This window comes from Excalfactoria chinensis, chromosome 10, assembly GCF_039878825.1.
Source record: "Excalfactoria chinensis isolate bCotChi1 chromosome 10, bCotChi1.hap2, whole genome shotgun sequence".
NCBI classification, from domain to species: Eukaryota; Metazoa; Chordata; class Aves; order Galliformes; family Phasianidae; genus Excalfactoria; species Excalfactoria chinensis.
This window is the reverse complement of record NC_092834.1, coordinates 6,900,576-6,915,076: the sequence shown is the minus strand read 5'-3', so window position 1 is coordinate 6,915,076 and position 14,501 is coordinate 6,900,576. Positions and strand designations below refer to the sequence as shown.

The window sequence follows — 14,501 nt, the reverse complement described above, 5'->3', positions numbered from 1 at the left end:
GGCTATTTTTTTCAAGCCACCAGGTGTCAGCCCTGGCCAAGGGAAGAGTAACTGGGTTAGGCTGTCTCCCCAAGGCACTCATTAATGGGGAAACAGACCTGAGGTAGTGTTCTAAGTCAGAAGACTGTTTTGTGTTTCACCCCCTGTGTGATGGAGGAAGGTACACGTGGTATTTTAAAATGGAGGGCAATACCCAGGAAAGGCCGCGATAGCTTTTTCTGAGAGTAGGGAATCAAAGATGAGCAGGAAGAGGAGGGAGTAGAGAGAAAAAAGTGTCCCAAGGCAACGGGAAAGCCCAAAGGGGAAGGATGTGACCCTAATGATGGTGCTAATGCTGTGGTCATACTACTCAAGTAATTGCTGCTCAGGAGGAATGCGATCCAGTAGAAAATGGTATTCTACCCAGGCACCAAGAAAAGCAATTAAGACTGGTAAATACCAGTGGTTGACTAAAACTAGGCCTTCAATTAATAGTTTCATCTGAAGGGTAAGGAAATCATTAAGTGCTATTGGTGTCTATTAATTCCCTGCTAGAGGAACCACAATAGAGGGCTTTAAGAGTTCTTTCACAGTACAGTGTGTGCGACTGAGCCCTTGCACGAGGAGGGAGGGCTTGCTTTGTGTAGTTGTGCTCTCCCATATCACTGACAGCTGCCTGGGATTTGCTGTGAAATAAACAGCTCAGCCCAAGCATTTAGTAGGGCACAGCTTAGGGGGTGCTCCGTGAGATTTACTGTAGTTGCTATTTGACTCTCAAGTCATCCGCCTGCTCTTCCTTGCGTTTCAGAAAGACCACGGATCTTTCTGTAATTTCGCTTTTCAACCCATTTGTATTTATCTAACGTGGGCATTTCTGCTGCATTGATGCAACAAGCAGCCGGTGGTACAGAATGGTAGCGTTTGGTTTTCTCCGTGTGTGCTATGCAGTGTATCACTGACAAGCCTGCCAGCACTGACTGGTGCTCCTCCTTTGTCAGGGCTAGTCACGGTGCTCTGCAGAAAGCAGTGCTGCAAGGCACACCACTGCTCATGGCTGCCTTTGCCAGCTAGCTGCCCAGGGTTCATCTTTGTGGTTCATTGTATCTTCTCCTTAAAAAGAGTAATATGGAGTCACTAGAAGCTCAGCCATGTTTCTGGAGCAATGGGGAAGCTCTTCTAGTCTGTCAGACATCTGTGAAGAACCTCTCTTCCTTGCTGTCAAATCTGAGACAGCTCAAGGAACTTCCCTTCGAGATAACTTCTCCTCTATTCAAATTCAGACAGTTGGAGTAAGGGAAGGGATTCATCTGGATCTTATTTTATTCTCTTCTGTCAAATGCAACTCAACAGGCTCTTCTGAGCAGACTGATTTCTTTCAAAACCTGCTGTATGCCATTCAGCCCCATGAAGGAGGTTCGCTGCCTTGTTGCCATGGTACCCTTTCTCCAAAGAGGAAGAGAATAGTTAATTATGCAATTTAAGAAACGAAGGAGGAACGACAAAGAGAAATAATAGAAAGGAAGATTCTGGGTTTGTGATAAGACTGCTGGCTGCACCAAAATACACTGTTTACAAGTGAAATGTTTGCCCAGCCTATGCTGTATATAGCAAAGGAACGATTCTCTGGCAGTATGGATTTCAAGGAGCTGCCCTATGCTAAGCAATGTGTTTTTGCCATCCAGGAGATCAAGCCTATAGTCAGTTACTGCTGTTACTTTCCTCGGTTAACGTTCCAAAGAGTCTCAGACGTATTTGTTTGGCTGCAATTCTCTCTGGATGGAGGTAGGGCAGCAATAATACATCACAAATCCATGACAAGCCCGTGCTGCCTGTGGATATACAGAAGCACAGTTCAAGATGTAAATGCTTTAAATCTTCTTGGCAGCATTCTGTTGTTCTCAGGCCTACTAACCCCCTGCTCGCCTACCCCAGGAGCTCCAGCAAATCCAGTTTGTGGTACACGAGGCAGAACCAAAGGGACTGCAAGCAGCAAAACTGGCACCATCCCAGCTCCTTCGAAGGACTGGCATTTTCCATTTGCCAGCAGCGCTGACAGGCTGGCTACAGCGTGAGTGCAGCAAAGCACCACAGCAGACCTTTGACAGTAATGGAATCTGACTGTGGTGCTCCATGCTGTGCGAACGGTGAGAGTCGCTTCACGCACACCACAATAAGCTCTGCAAGCCAGGTGGAAAAGTGTTACCCCATGTCTAGTTTCCAAATGTGTGCAGTGAGAGAAAGACAGGAGGAAGATGAAGTGACCCCATGCAGTTGTTTACTACAGAAGACTGGAAGATCTGATTCAGTACATACCTAATGCTCCCCCTTCTACCTAACAAGAACAGTAATAGCACTGAGGGCTAGACAAGAGCCACATACTGTGGAAAGAGGAAGAGAGCAGCTGAGAGGCAATAATAACCCAAAATACTTCTAGAAACACAGCAGGAATGACTGTCAAAAAGACCAACATTTTAATCAACAAACTTTACACACAAGAGGCTTCCCAATAAGGGATTACATGTATTCCTGCTTTTACCACCAGTTTCTTCTACTGCTGGGGCTTCTAAGGCCCAGGATGGTCTTCTTAAACCTTCTCTCCTCAAAACATTCCAGGGAGGATGTGACACAACCCGGTCCCTGTTATATGAGCTAATATTGAATGCAGCGTCTCTTCCATTCCCTTCTCACATCCTCCTGGCTTTCCGTGGGCGGCAACCGTTGTGTGGAACCGGGGTGTTGTCGGTGATGGAGATGACCTCCAAACCTCCCATAGTCAGCCCCTTGATGGCAGCCTGGAACAGAGCAAGACAGCAGATGATATACTGTTATCAATACATTGCAGAGCAGAAAAGGGAGAAAGCTGAGGGGTGAACAGATTGGTCCCCTGTCTGAAGATCAACGTAGTTCAATCGTTCTGCTTTGGAATTATCTTGAAGTATTAATATCAGAAGGACCATTTTAAACCTCTCTCTCCATTCCTTTCATCAGAATTCCCATCAGCTTTGGTGCTTAAACGGCAAGAAAACAAATACAGCTTTTGTTCTGTCTCCAAAGGGAATTATTCTGAAATTTGTATTATTCTACGTTTTCTTTGCTCGCCATTTCAGTGATGAATTTCTTCGTATCACCTTCAGAAACATAAATCAAGTTAATCCGTACCGTCATGAGACCAGCCTCAATTTAAAAGAACACCAGCACCACAATGTAGATTATGTCTGAGAAAGGAAAAAAAAACATGAATGGAAATGGACACCTACTTTGCGTCCTGGCCCCAGTCCTTTCACCATGACTCGTACGTGCAGCACACCCTTCCCACGTGCTTTCTGAGAAAGGAAGAACTGGTTAATATTCTCTTTGACCAATCTGCTGCTGTTCTGCCTCCCCTTCAATCCCTCCTGACCTTCTTTCATAGTATTCTTTAAGGAAAAATAAAAAGTAGGTGGTAATGGATACGGAGGAGAAAGCTGGTGATTAGTGCACAGAACCAAGTGGCAGCAGAAAAGGAGCCCTGGATAAACAGTGGCAGTTTGAAGGAAACTTGTGCTAAGCTGTCAACTCTGCATACAGAGAAAGTGTTTGAGATCAAACTATCCATGACCTAAAGACAGGACAGAAAACGACGTATCCGTGGATACCTGACTAACAAGGAGTAACTCAAAGCTGTTTTTGACTTTTATCTTGTGATCAGTGGATCCCTTCTAGAGGGTAAATGAGAAGAGCAGTCAAGCTTTATATTCACTGTGCAGGAGTCCTCAGCGACAGTGTAAAAATTCTAGGGGGTGCAAATTGAAGATGGAAAACACCTGCTGTAAAGTAGAGCAGTGCTGCCACCAAGTGGAGCTCTCAGTTTCTCAACTGGGTCTCAGTTTCTGTGTTGGGGTGTGATTCATCTACTACAAACTTTAACAGGAATAGGAATCTGGCCAATCACAGTTATGCAGCTTTTTATGAGGCTTCAATGAGCAAAGATTAATAGTGAAAGCGTTCTTATATTCCCCCAAATCAACCATAATAAGCTGCTGGCCATCAGTAGCACAGAACACCTCTGACATGAAAAGTTCCACATAGTTTAGGATGAGGATTTTCAGTTTAACCTTGCCTTATTTTGCTGTGATGAGAACCGTAACACAGTCAGCCTCATTTTTTCCTGTCACCTGGACATCTACATAGGCTTTTTTTACATTAAACTGCATGCATCTGGAAATTACATCTGCATGAACATCACCTTCTCTGACTGAAACTGCTGGCAGCAGCTCATTTCTCCTCTGGCAGAGAACAGATATAAAACATTCAGCCAGTAATTGTGGTCACTTCTCAGTCCCTTACAGCACAAAATTAAACTGTTGCTGATTCAGGGGCTTATATTTCCACAATGGCTGAGGTATGTTCCCTTTCAGTGAAAGAGCTATGAAACTGGAGCTAGGAAATGATTGATAGGCTACAAGTCACAGTCACAGCTTGCACAGAGAATCTCACTTTCTGAGCATTTTTAACTGATGTTTCAAACACACTTTGCCAGTGTGAAGATGCTTGCTGTCAGCAAATGGTAGCGTGCTGCTTGAGTGTTAATGAGCAGAGGTCTGCAGTGCTGCTCATGAACAAGGGACAGCAACACGAACAAGAAGCAAAATGTCTTTGCTCTGCTCTATTCTCCTGAAGATCAATGAAGCTTCTGCACTTGTCCCCAATGGACCCAGGTAGCAAGGGGGGATGAAGGAGTGACAGTAGCCAGTGTAGACTCACCACTGCTGCCGCTATGCCAGCTGTCTGTGCCGCAATGGCAGTTCCCTTCTTGGCATTCTGGAAGCCTTCAGTGCCACAGGATGTGCGGGCAAACGGCCTGTTGTCAAAGCTGACCACTTGGATGTGGGTACTACAGCAAGAGAGGGGCAAAAGAAAGAAGCTTGAAGAGGATTTTCCTCTCATAATGCATGGCTCTGCCACATAACTTCTCAAAGCCTCTTTCAGGGCACGTCAGTTCGACTCACATGGACCACCCAGCAGTGAACTTTGGGGATATGGTGGGAGTATCCGAGATGGTAGAGCTTTTAGGGACAACCCGTTCCTACTCGCTGTCCCAAAGATACCAGCTAACCCTTTCACACACCTTCTCACTGTGGGCATTTTAACCACTCCTATTCACAGAATCACAGAATCACAGAATGGTTTGGGTTGGAAAGGATCTAAAAGCCCACCCAGCCCCATTCCTCTGCTGTGGCTGGGTGCCTCCATCAGCTCAGGCTACCCAGGGCCCATCCAACCTGGTCCTGAGCCCCTCCAAGGATGGGGCACCCACAGCTCTGTGGGCAGCTCAGGTTTACAATCTGTGTCACGAACTTCCCAAGGGTTTTTCATTTGAAATGCAAAGCTTATAGTGCACTGTGAGCCCGCAGAATGGGAGAAGCTGTCTGCTCACTTGTTGTATGTGGCTTTGATGTGAGCTATCGGGATCTCTTCATAGGTCTTTCCATCCCACCTCATGGAGTTCCTCTGCAGGATTAAGGGGCTGAGAAGCAAGACAACAGTTATCAGACACCGCTTCTTTCCATCTGGGTTAGGAAAGAAGGGACCCGACGATGCCAGGAGCCCCGTCTGAGGCCGAGGCCGGCCCGCTCACCTCAAGTCGGTGCCGCTCAAGCTCTCCGCCCCCTTCTCGGCCCCTTTCTCCGCCAACTCCTGCAGCCTCCACACGCCTGCGTGCAGGCCGCGGCCTAGGCCAGCGCTGCGGGAAGAACGGGAAGCGTGGGGAAGTGAAGGCGTGAGCAGCGCTCGGAGCGCACCCCGAGCCCACCGGGCACCGCGGAGCCCCGGATACCGACATTCTCCCCTCCGCTCACCCGCAGGCCGCGCCGCGCAGCCGTTGCCAAGCGACCGTAAGCACGGCCTGCATGGCGGCCCCGTCCCGCGACCGGCGTCCCGCGGAGCCGCTCTCCGCGCAAGGCACGACGGGATCTCGGAGGAAAGATGGCGGCGCCCAGCTCGGGGCTCTGTATCTTCGGCCGGAGCGCGATGGCGGCGCGCCTGTGGTGGGTTGTGGGGTGCGGACGGAGGCTGAGCACCGCTCCTCCTGCTCCTGCTGCTGCTCCACGGCCGTGGAAGCTCTTCGGGGCCCTGTGCCTGCTGAGGCTGCCCCGCATCACGCAGCCCCTCCGGAAGGAGGAAGAGGAGATGGCGGCCCTCATGGAGCAGGTAACGGGGTGCTGCCCGGGGGAAAATGGCCGCCTCGGAGCTGGGGGTTGTGGGGGGATCCGTTGGAGGCACCTCGAGTCTTGCGTTCAATTTGGGGTCTCTCGTTGCAAGCAGACACCAGCTCTGGGGGCGTTCAATGACATCAATGAGATGCGGCACTGTGGTCTGGGTGATCTTCAGGTCTTTAACAACCGTCATGACTTTCTGATGGCGCCGGTGCCTGAGTGGTCTTTATGATGATGCCCTTACAGATAGAGCTGGAGAAAAGCCACTACTCCGACCACGAGATCCGCAAGCTGGAGGAGGAGGAGCGGCTCAGAAGGAGGAAGGAAAGCTTGCACGATGATGATGATGACGAAGGGCTGGGCAGAACGGTCGTTATGGCTCAGGACTTGGAGGAGAAGTGGGAACAGAAACTGCTGCAGTTCAGCCCGGCCCCGCGGGTTACAGGTACCTATAGAAGCGTTGTTCACTCTTCACCCTGATGGGGAAACACTGCAGTCCTGTGCCAGGCACAGTTGAGGGCTGTTTGATGGAGGAAGGCGTTTCTTGAGTAGTTGCTGTTGTTTATTGTTTAATCTTGATGCTGTGGCAGCGTGGTCAGCTCATGAGAAATGAGTCGTCTGACAGTGTTGTGAAGATAGGTGTGTTCACACAACTTTATGAGAGCAAAGTGGGTAAAATGGTGAATGTTTCCACATAAGAGAAACCTTGGTTCCCATGCTTGCCTATTGCTCTTACTGATTTCCTTCAAGCTGGAGATCCAAGCTTCTTGCCACAAATTCCCTTGAAAATGGACTAGGTAGAGTGTGCTCAGGCTGTAGTATTTTTCTGAATCCTTTATTGGCATTCAGGGTGTCTGAGAGCAATTCTGGCTAGATTCTTGAATATCAGATATCTGTGTTGTTGGAAGGATGAAAGATAAGTGATGAGCTGTAGTGATTCCACTGTGGCTTAGAGACTTTATTTCCAGTGTGTGTTGTTTTTTGGCAGATGCTGATAAAAAAAACGATCGAACATCATTGAATAGAAAGCTGGACAGTAACCTGATGTTGCTGGTGAAACAGAAAATTGGTAACCAGGAGCTGTGGCTCCTGCCTCAAGCGGAATGGCAGCCTGGAGAGACTCTGAGAAGCACAGTTGAGCGAGTCATGGCTACGTTTTTAGGTATGTAGTCTGCTGTGTGCTGTCTCTTGCTCCTCTTTGTCCTAGTTGTCTTTTTTTATCCCTTGCCCTACCTGAGGGATATTCACCATCTGTAGCAAAATCGCCTCCCATCTGTTGGGAAGATGTGTTTCACGGCATAGAGATATACTTAGTGTGATGGGGTTTCTGGCAAGAGCTGTGATCCTGTGCTCAGCTGCACTGCAGTGTGAGGGGCTGACGAGGCCAGCAGGTTGGGGGCTGGGATTTTTGGCTGCCAGCAGCTGCAGTGCCAAGCTCTTACAGTCTGATGTTTGAGTATCACTGGATGTTCCCTGAATGGTTGCTCCAAGTGTACAGCTTCTCTTTTGCTCTTGTTGCCCTGTATCAGCTCTTGTGGCAGATGGGTGTTAGCAAACCTGCATTTCCTTGCTTTTTGGTGCGTGTTGGCAGAGTGTGATGCTCTCTCCCTTGTTTTGCAAGGACTTGCTGAGTTTCAGACAATGAGAGAAGACTTAAAATTGGCAGTATTTCTGCTAAGAAAACAGAACAGTCTGAACCAGATATAAAGTCATATGTTGTGTGTCTGTTACTATGAAAGTGCAGTTACTATTGCTCTGTGTTCTTATGTTTTGCTTTCTGTTTTCTTTGCTGGGGTCTTGCAGGCGATCACATTCAAGCCAAAATCCTGGGGAATGCACCATATGGGATTTACAAGTATAAATTCCCCAGGGCCATCAGGACTGAGGATAACGTGGGAGCCAAAGTGTTCTTCTACAAAGCCTTCCTCCAAAGCAGTGATTTGTCTCAGGCAGAGCTGAAGAAAGATTATCTGTGGGTTACAAAGGATGAGCTGGGAGATTACTTGAAGTCGGAATACCTGAAAAAAGTCAATCGATTCCTTCTGGACTTATAAGTGATAGGCTGTGCTCAGGCAGATGGGGAAGATGTGGAATGTGACTCTGGGGAGGAGCACAGCTGCTGCTTTGCATGGTCTGTGTGAATGGGATGTTAAGCAGGACTCTGGAGGATAAACTGCCTTATTTCCCAGTTCCCTTCACCAGGCCTGTATTAAATAAATATTAAACCTTTGTACTCCCAAGTGAAGCTCTCCTCAGGGAGTTCTTTGCTCTTGTTGAATCCTTCTCCACCTTTTCTGGAAACGTGTGTTAATGATCAGTTCCTCTCCCAAGCATGTGGTTCCATTGGGGCTGTGGTATCCAGGCTCATGTCATGGTCTGGAGCTCAAATGGTTTCTCCTAAGCAATGACTAATGCTTGTCTCTGACAACCACTCATTACTAAGAGCAGTGCTGGATAGTTATATTTGTTTCCAGCTGGAAGATGATGTTCTTAGGTGTAAGAGGGGGATTAGCCAGCTAGATAATGGGAGATCTGACAGGGGAGTGATTTTCTTTGGCATCATTCCAGCCTCTGAAACTGTAGTTTTCCTTAGGGTTGTCACGTTGTTCTCTGCAGCAGAGCAGCAGTCAGTTGCTTATCCAAGGATTAGCTTTGCAGGCTTGAGGTAGCTCCACCAGTGTTTCCAGCAACACTTTGATCTTTCTGGACACGGTGGCCAGGCTGCTTGTGAGATGCTGTGGAACTCTTTAACTTCTCCAGAGGTAAGCAGTTCATTGTCCCTGCTTGCAAAGATTTCCTTACAGTGTCACCCATGGGTGTAAGTTCCCATAAAGGGAAGGCAGCTCTACTGTTCCTACTTCCTGTGAGCAGCCTCAAAGGTAGCTTTGATTCCTAGCATACTAGGCCAGCACTGCTAACCTAGCCCAGCTGAGTCTGTCTCAGGTAGCCTGAACCTATTCCTTCAATTTCTTTATTAGAAGGACTATCCTGTGCTTATATGGCTCAGTCTCATCTCTCTGGGGCTGGTTCTGTTTCTTGAAGTGTTTTTTTCTGGTTGTGCTACTGTTAATGTAGCAGAAATGCTTACTCACAGCTTGAAACAGTGATTGAGCACGTGGTGGGAAGGGGCAACCCAGGGAAGTTCAGGTGCATGCAATGCAATGCAACACAAAACATCTGAGTAACCAGAAGGGGTGGAGCCAGGATCTACCCCTTCCCAGACCTCATTTAAGGGTTGGTAGTGGAAGCAAAGGTATCTTGCTGGAGATCCCTGTGTACCTGAGGCCTTCCAAAGGTGAGCAGATTGTTTTTTCCCTTTGTTCTTGCATTTATGGCTGCTGTGTTTGAGGGTATGGCATGCTACAGAGCTAGCAATAGCTTGAAATGGGGTCAGCAGAACCCAAGGCTACCTGCATCCATTGCCCCAGGGGTGCAGCCTGAAGGGGAGGACTCACCTCACCCCTCCACAGGGGCTTTAAGTCTCAGAGAAGGTAGAAGTCTCTCCTTTGACAGTGCTGACCTCCAGCCAGTGGCCAAAAAGTCTGCAGTTTTGCAGGCGTGTTTTCTGCTTCTCATTTACCTTCTCTTTGTAAATGCTCTCCACTGCAAACAGCCTCCTTTGTCAGTTCTGTAAGGCTGTTTCAAGAAACCAAGTTATTTTTATAGCTTATGACAAGTCTGCAGCTCTCAGCTGCCCAGCATTAGTGAACAAGGCTACTGAGCTACTCCCAGCTCCAATGGCTTGTGGGGTGATTAAGAACAGCTTTAATTTGAGGTCTGCAGCTCCTAAAGGATTGATGAAATATATATATAACAATTGCCAGCTCCACCTCTGGAAGCCAAACATTTTCCAGATGATTAATGATACCCATTTCCTTCCTCTCCCTGCCACCAAAGAAGGCAGATTCCCTGTGAAGTCTAACCAGTGCCAGGCTCACATTATAACTAAGTGTAATGCTGTAACATGAAGGGAAATACAGCAATGGTAGTGGAATAGCAAAGTTCTAGGCTGCAGGAAGTAAGTTCTCTCTACTCCCGAAGGTCCTGTATCAGATCACAGCAGCAGTTACTTTCAGAGATCCATGGCTACAAGTTATCATAGAATCACAAGGTTGGAAAGGACTTAAAAGATCATTTAGTCCAACCGTTCTCCTGTTGCCATTGCTGGAGTTAGCTTTTCACTCTGTCCAAACTTACACTCGTACTCCTTGTGGAGCTACAGAAGTTTGGTCAGGTAGCTGATTTATTTTAACTGTTATTGAAAGGCCAGTTATGAGCAAAAAACCATGAAGCTCACCCTGCAAACATGGCAGAGAACTGTGCAAGTATTTGCCTGTTAGTTTGGACCCAGAGCCTCAAAGGTTTTTCTCACTTTGGCTTTGCCTACTCACCAGCTCTCTCCATCAGAATGTGAAGCAGCAGCAGTGGATGGCAGGAAAGGCGCCAGGCTTGCTGTAACTCTCTAGTGCAAGGCACTGTCAGATCAATTGAGGAGCTCTCCTGTGAAGTGTGTCAGAGAGCCGTGTATCGGAAAGGGCCTCCTGTGACTCCTCACTTTGAGAGCAGCAGCGTGGAGCTCAGCTGAGAAGTCCGGTGTGAGATTGGTACTGCAGCAGCCAAGGCCGTTGTTTGAGTGTTATCTTTCCTACCTTGCACAACCCGGGGGAGAAAGCTGCAGAGTGCTGACGGACTGCAGAGACTTTCTGCTCTTCAAAGCTATTTTCTGCACAGGGCACTGCTGTTTGCGAGGGCAGTACCTGAAAGTCACATCGTTCTGCCCTCAAAGAAGAAAGATGCATATCTATCTGGAGGACCTTTCCCTGGTGCAGTGCAGCGTAGCGGCCATTGCAAAAACCTCCAGAAGCAGAAATAAATGTAAGTATCAATTGCAGCCTAAAATTCCCACGTCAAACTTATTGCTTCAGTCGCCGTGTTAGAAGAGAGAGGCGAAGGTTTTCTTTGTGACAAATTGGATGCTGGCTGTCCCCTCCAGCAATGGAGAGATAACAAGTCCTAATAAAACCACTTCTCGACTTCACAGGAACAAATTTCTGCCGCTTCCCCTACAAAAGACTTTCCTTAGCTGATATCCTGCCCTGTCAGCAAGAGTTTTGGGAATTGGTGGCCTCTAAGCAGAACCACCTTTGCATGTCTTGTGATACAGTAACACCAAACTGTTCAGAACTGCATGCTTTCTCGTGTAATAGGAAACTCACTTTTTTTTTCTCCTCCTGTCTGGCTCCAAGCAACCAAAATACTTCAATATTTGGAAGATAAATGCATTCAGAGCCAGCAGAGGCCACTGGAGCCACAGGCTATACTGCTTCCTGCTCTCTGAAGACGTGAATGAGGAGAGATGCTATTGCTCCCAAATACAACGTAGAGCTTGTTAGAACAGGGAAAGCTGCTCTGTGTGGCCCTTCCTGCAGGGACAAGGGGTAATAAAAGCAAACCTGGGCATCTGTGAGGTAAGCACAAAATGCTGACAGCAGGAAGCCCCTCAGGTTGTTCTGGATGCAGCTTCGCTGTTGAGGCTACATTTCCATAACAGATTGTGGGGGTTATGCAGTCAGTCCCTTTTTAGGACTTCATAGGCAATGCTTGGAGACACAAGGGCATTTCTTGATCGAAATATGAAGGGACTTTCAGCAACATCAACATGAAGCTTCTTCAAAACCCAGGCAAGGCAATAAAGCCTTTTTGCAATGGATACTGGGATCATGGCCTCATCAAAGCCCCCTCCAGAAGCAAGAAGTGTGTTAGAAAGAGCTGGCCACTTATACGGCTTCTGTGGCCATTCCATCTCATAATTAAATGAGACAAAGCTTGCAAGATTTCAACAGGTAAAAGTTTGCAGCCAGGGTCAAGCTGCTGCCTCCTCATGCTGCATGCCATCTCTCTGCTCTCTCTCATCTATCAAAGTAATTATGCCCATTGCATTTTTCCTTTCAGGTTTTACCCTCCCAAATGTTATTCCTCTGTATTAAACCTGTGGGGGAAGTGAATTATTGGGGGAAGTAACCAGGTTTAATCCAGGTTTAATAGGCATACAGAAAAAGCATGCTGGGCTGAGAGGGTGGTCCAGTCAGCATCCTGCTTCTGCAGGCAAATAGAAATCTGTCTTGATGTGTGTATATATCCAGCTTTGTGATCGGTGAGCTCTTAATAATTGGTTTGGTGACCTGCCACCAGTGTTCTCTCTCTGTAGAGCTTTCTCCAGTCCCTGGTTAATACAACGGGTCACAAATCCCATTTGCTTTTGAATTCTGAGTAATCCTTTCGTTAATGCTGCCTAGTGCTTTTTTGGAAGCATTGAAGGAAATTGGAGCCCTGTGCTAATCAGTAACTCTGGCTCTGTATGTTTGCGAGCTGCTGCCCAGGCTGGCTTTTCCAAATGACCGCTGCAGCCTGTTTATGTCAAACACCAATGTGTGCCTCTACAAAGCAGCAATTGCCTCTGAGCCGTGGTATTACCCAGGGCACAGGCTGGGAATGTTGGCTGAGCTTTAGGAGAGCAGTGAGGTGTAATGGGGGTGATTGCTGGTGCCATGTTCCTGCTGTTGTGGGTTGTCTGTGGATTGAACCGGTTGGGGAACTTTAATGGTGTCTTCAGCAGCTTCAGCATCTGAGTAATGGTTGGTGCCTCTTGGCTCTGCTTTAAATTTTTGTTTCCTGTTGTTTTTTTTTTCCCTGTAGTTTGTCAATCTCCACGTTGCTGACAAGCGTCACTGCTCTCTTCCCTCGCCCTCTTCCCTCACACTCCCTGTTCCTGGCCTGTCTGTGGCATTCCTCACACAATGCATGCGTGCCCCATTCTGTTTGGAGCTGCTGACAACAGCTTTATGACCTTGAGGATAGCAGCACATTGCAAAGCAGCATGTTTTGCATTTAGTTAACTTGCTGTAGCTGGGCACTGTGCTTACAAGCTGCTACTGAGGCCCCCTGTGCCCCAGGCTTGTCCTCAGTGCTGGGTGCTCTAGGGCAGCACTGTGCTGTCACTGCCCCTTGATTTGGGCCTTTTTCCTTATAAAGCCCTCCAGGATTTGGGCTGTTTGATTTCCAAACCCTTTCCTTGGTGCAGAGGGAGAAGCAGGGTGAGGATCTCCTTGCACTGGGAGCACGGTGTGCAAATCGTGGCTCCAGTGTAAGAGGCGTTCCTCCAAGGTTGGGGTTGCATTCTGCTTGCTGTCTGTGGAACATCTCCGTGCTGGGCACTAGATGGCAGACAGTGACCGGGAAATCCCATTGTAGAGCTTCCCATCCCTACCCCCTTTAAATCACCTGCTTCAGAATAGGGAACCTAAACCTCGAGTAACAAATCCCTAGTTCTTAACCTGGTGGCTTGAACTCCAAAGGGTCTCAGTGACCAGCAGAGGGTCGTGCTTTTGTTCTACGGAGGCTCAGCGGAATCTCTAGGATAGGGAAATGAGGCAAGGATCAGGCAGCTGGGTTTGATGATGGAGGATGCTTTGGGCTGCTGGGCTCCCACGTGTCACAAGGGGGCAGGAATGGCAAAAATCCCTCCTCGCCCTTCCTTATCGCCTGGGGTTTTGGCTTTGCCAACTGCTGCCCCTACGGAGCTAAGGGTGAGACAGTCCCTGCAGTGCCATGCAGCTGCTTGTCCCCCCGGCCATGGAGCTGTGCAGCCACAGCCCCGCGCTGGGTGTTGTAGGTTCCCCTAAGCACCTTCCAACAAAAAGGGGATTATCTATAGCTTGTTAGAGTCCTTGCAGGGAGGGAAAATAAGGCTCTTTGCTCTGAAATGTTCTCTTCCCTGGGATTACAAGATAATGCATGTGAAATGACATTAGCTCAGCCAGGTTTATGGATTATTTGAAAATCAAATTCTTTTAATCTCATCCACCATCTGGCACCAGCGGAGCAGCCAGCTTGCTGCCACTTCCACCCTGCCTGTGTCAGAGCAAGGGGACGTGGCATCCATGCACCCTTTGCACCGGTGCCAGCCTTGTCCTCATTTTTCTGACACCATAGAGGTGACAAGTCCGACGAGCTGTGTATAGGGAGGGGGTGAGGCTGGGTGACAGCTCTGCCTTCTCACAGGGCACAGTCAGCTCCTGCTGCTGTTTGGTTGTTTCTTGGTTGGTTTTCTTTTCTTTTTGTGGAGGGGACGTGAAGCCAGGCACACTGCAGCACTGCTCAGCTCTCGTATTGGTGTCATGAGTTGCTTTGCCCTCTTTGCTGAGCTTCAGTAGGACCATCCATCTTCCCTGTCTGCTCCAGAACACTGCTGCACCTACTACCAAGGAGCGTTATAATCTCAGTGCCCATTTAACATGAATAAAAAGCCTTCTGGGACAATAGGTCACG

The 14,501-nt window shown here is 48.2% G+C and overlaps 2 protein-coding genes across 3 annotated transcripts; one reads left to right on the top strand and one right to left on the bottom strand.

Annotated features, from left to right (window-relative positions):
- Window positions 1–2,410: 2,410 nt before the first annotated feature.
- Window positions 2,411–5,942, bottom strand: MRPS11 (mitochondrial ribosomal protein S11). 2 transcript variants are annotated; one of them, XM_072345808.1, is made up of 6 exons: window positions 5,817–5,942; window positions 5,597–5,701; window positions 5,396–5,485; window positions 4,723–4,852; window positions 3,237–3,302; window positions 2,413–2,771 (listed from the first exon to the last, which is right to left on the bottom strand). In XM_072345808.1, the coding sequence occupies exons 1-6, from the start codon at window positions 5,867–5,869 to the stop codon at window positions 2,664–2,666; spliced, it is 552 nt and encodes a 183-aa protein (XP_072201909.1). In that variant the 5' UTR covers window positions 5,870–5,942; the 3' UTR covers window positions 2,413–2,663. The 2 variants fall into 2 exon arrangements, with proteins under 2 accessions (XP_072201910.1, XP_072201909.1); XM_072345809.1 differs by lacking the exon at window positions 3,237–3,302 and having other exon boundaries at window positions 2,411–2,771.
- A 1-nt stretch (window position 5,943) lies between these two features.
- MRPL46 (mitochondrial ribosomal protein L46) lies at window positions 5,944–8,447 on the top strand. Its single transcript, XM_072345807.1, has 4 exons — window positions 5,944–6,168; window positions 6,420–6,618; window positions 7,162–7,335; window positions 7,977–8,447. Exons 1-4 carry the CDS (start codon window positions 5,944–5,946, stop codon window positions 8,225–8,227), a joined length of 849 nt encoding a protein of 282 aa, XP_072201908.1. The 3' UTR covers window positions 8,228–8,447.
- Window positions 8,448–14,501: the final 6,054 nt, after the last annotated feature.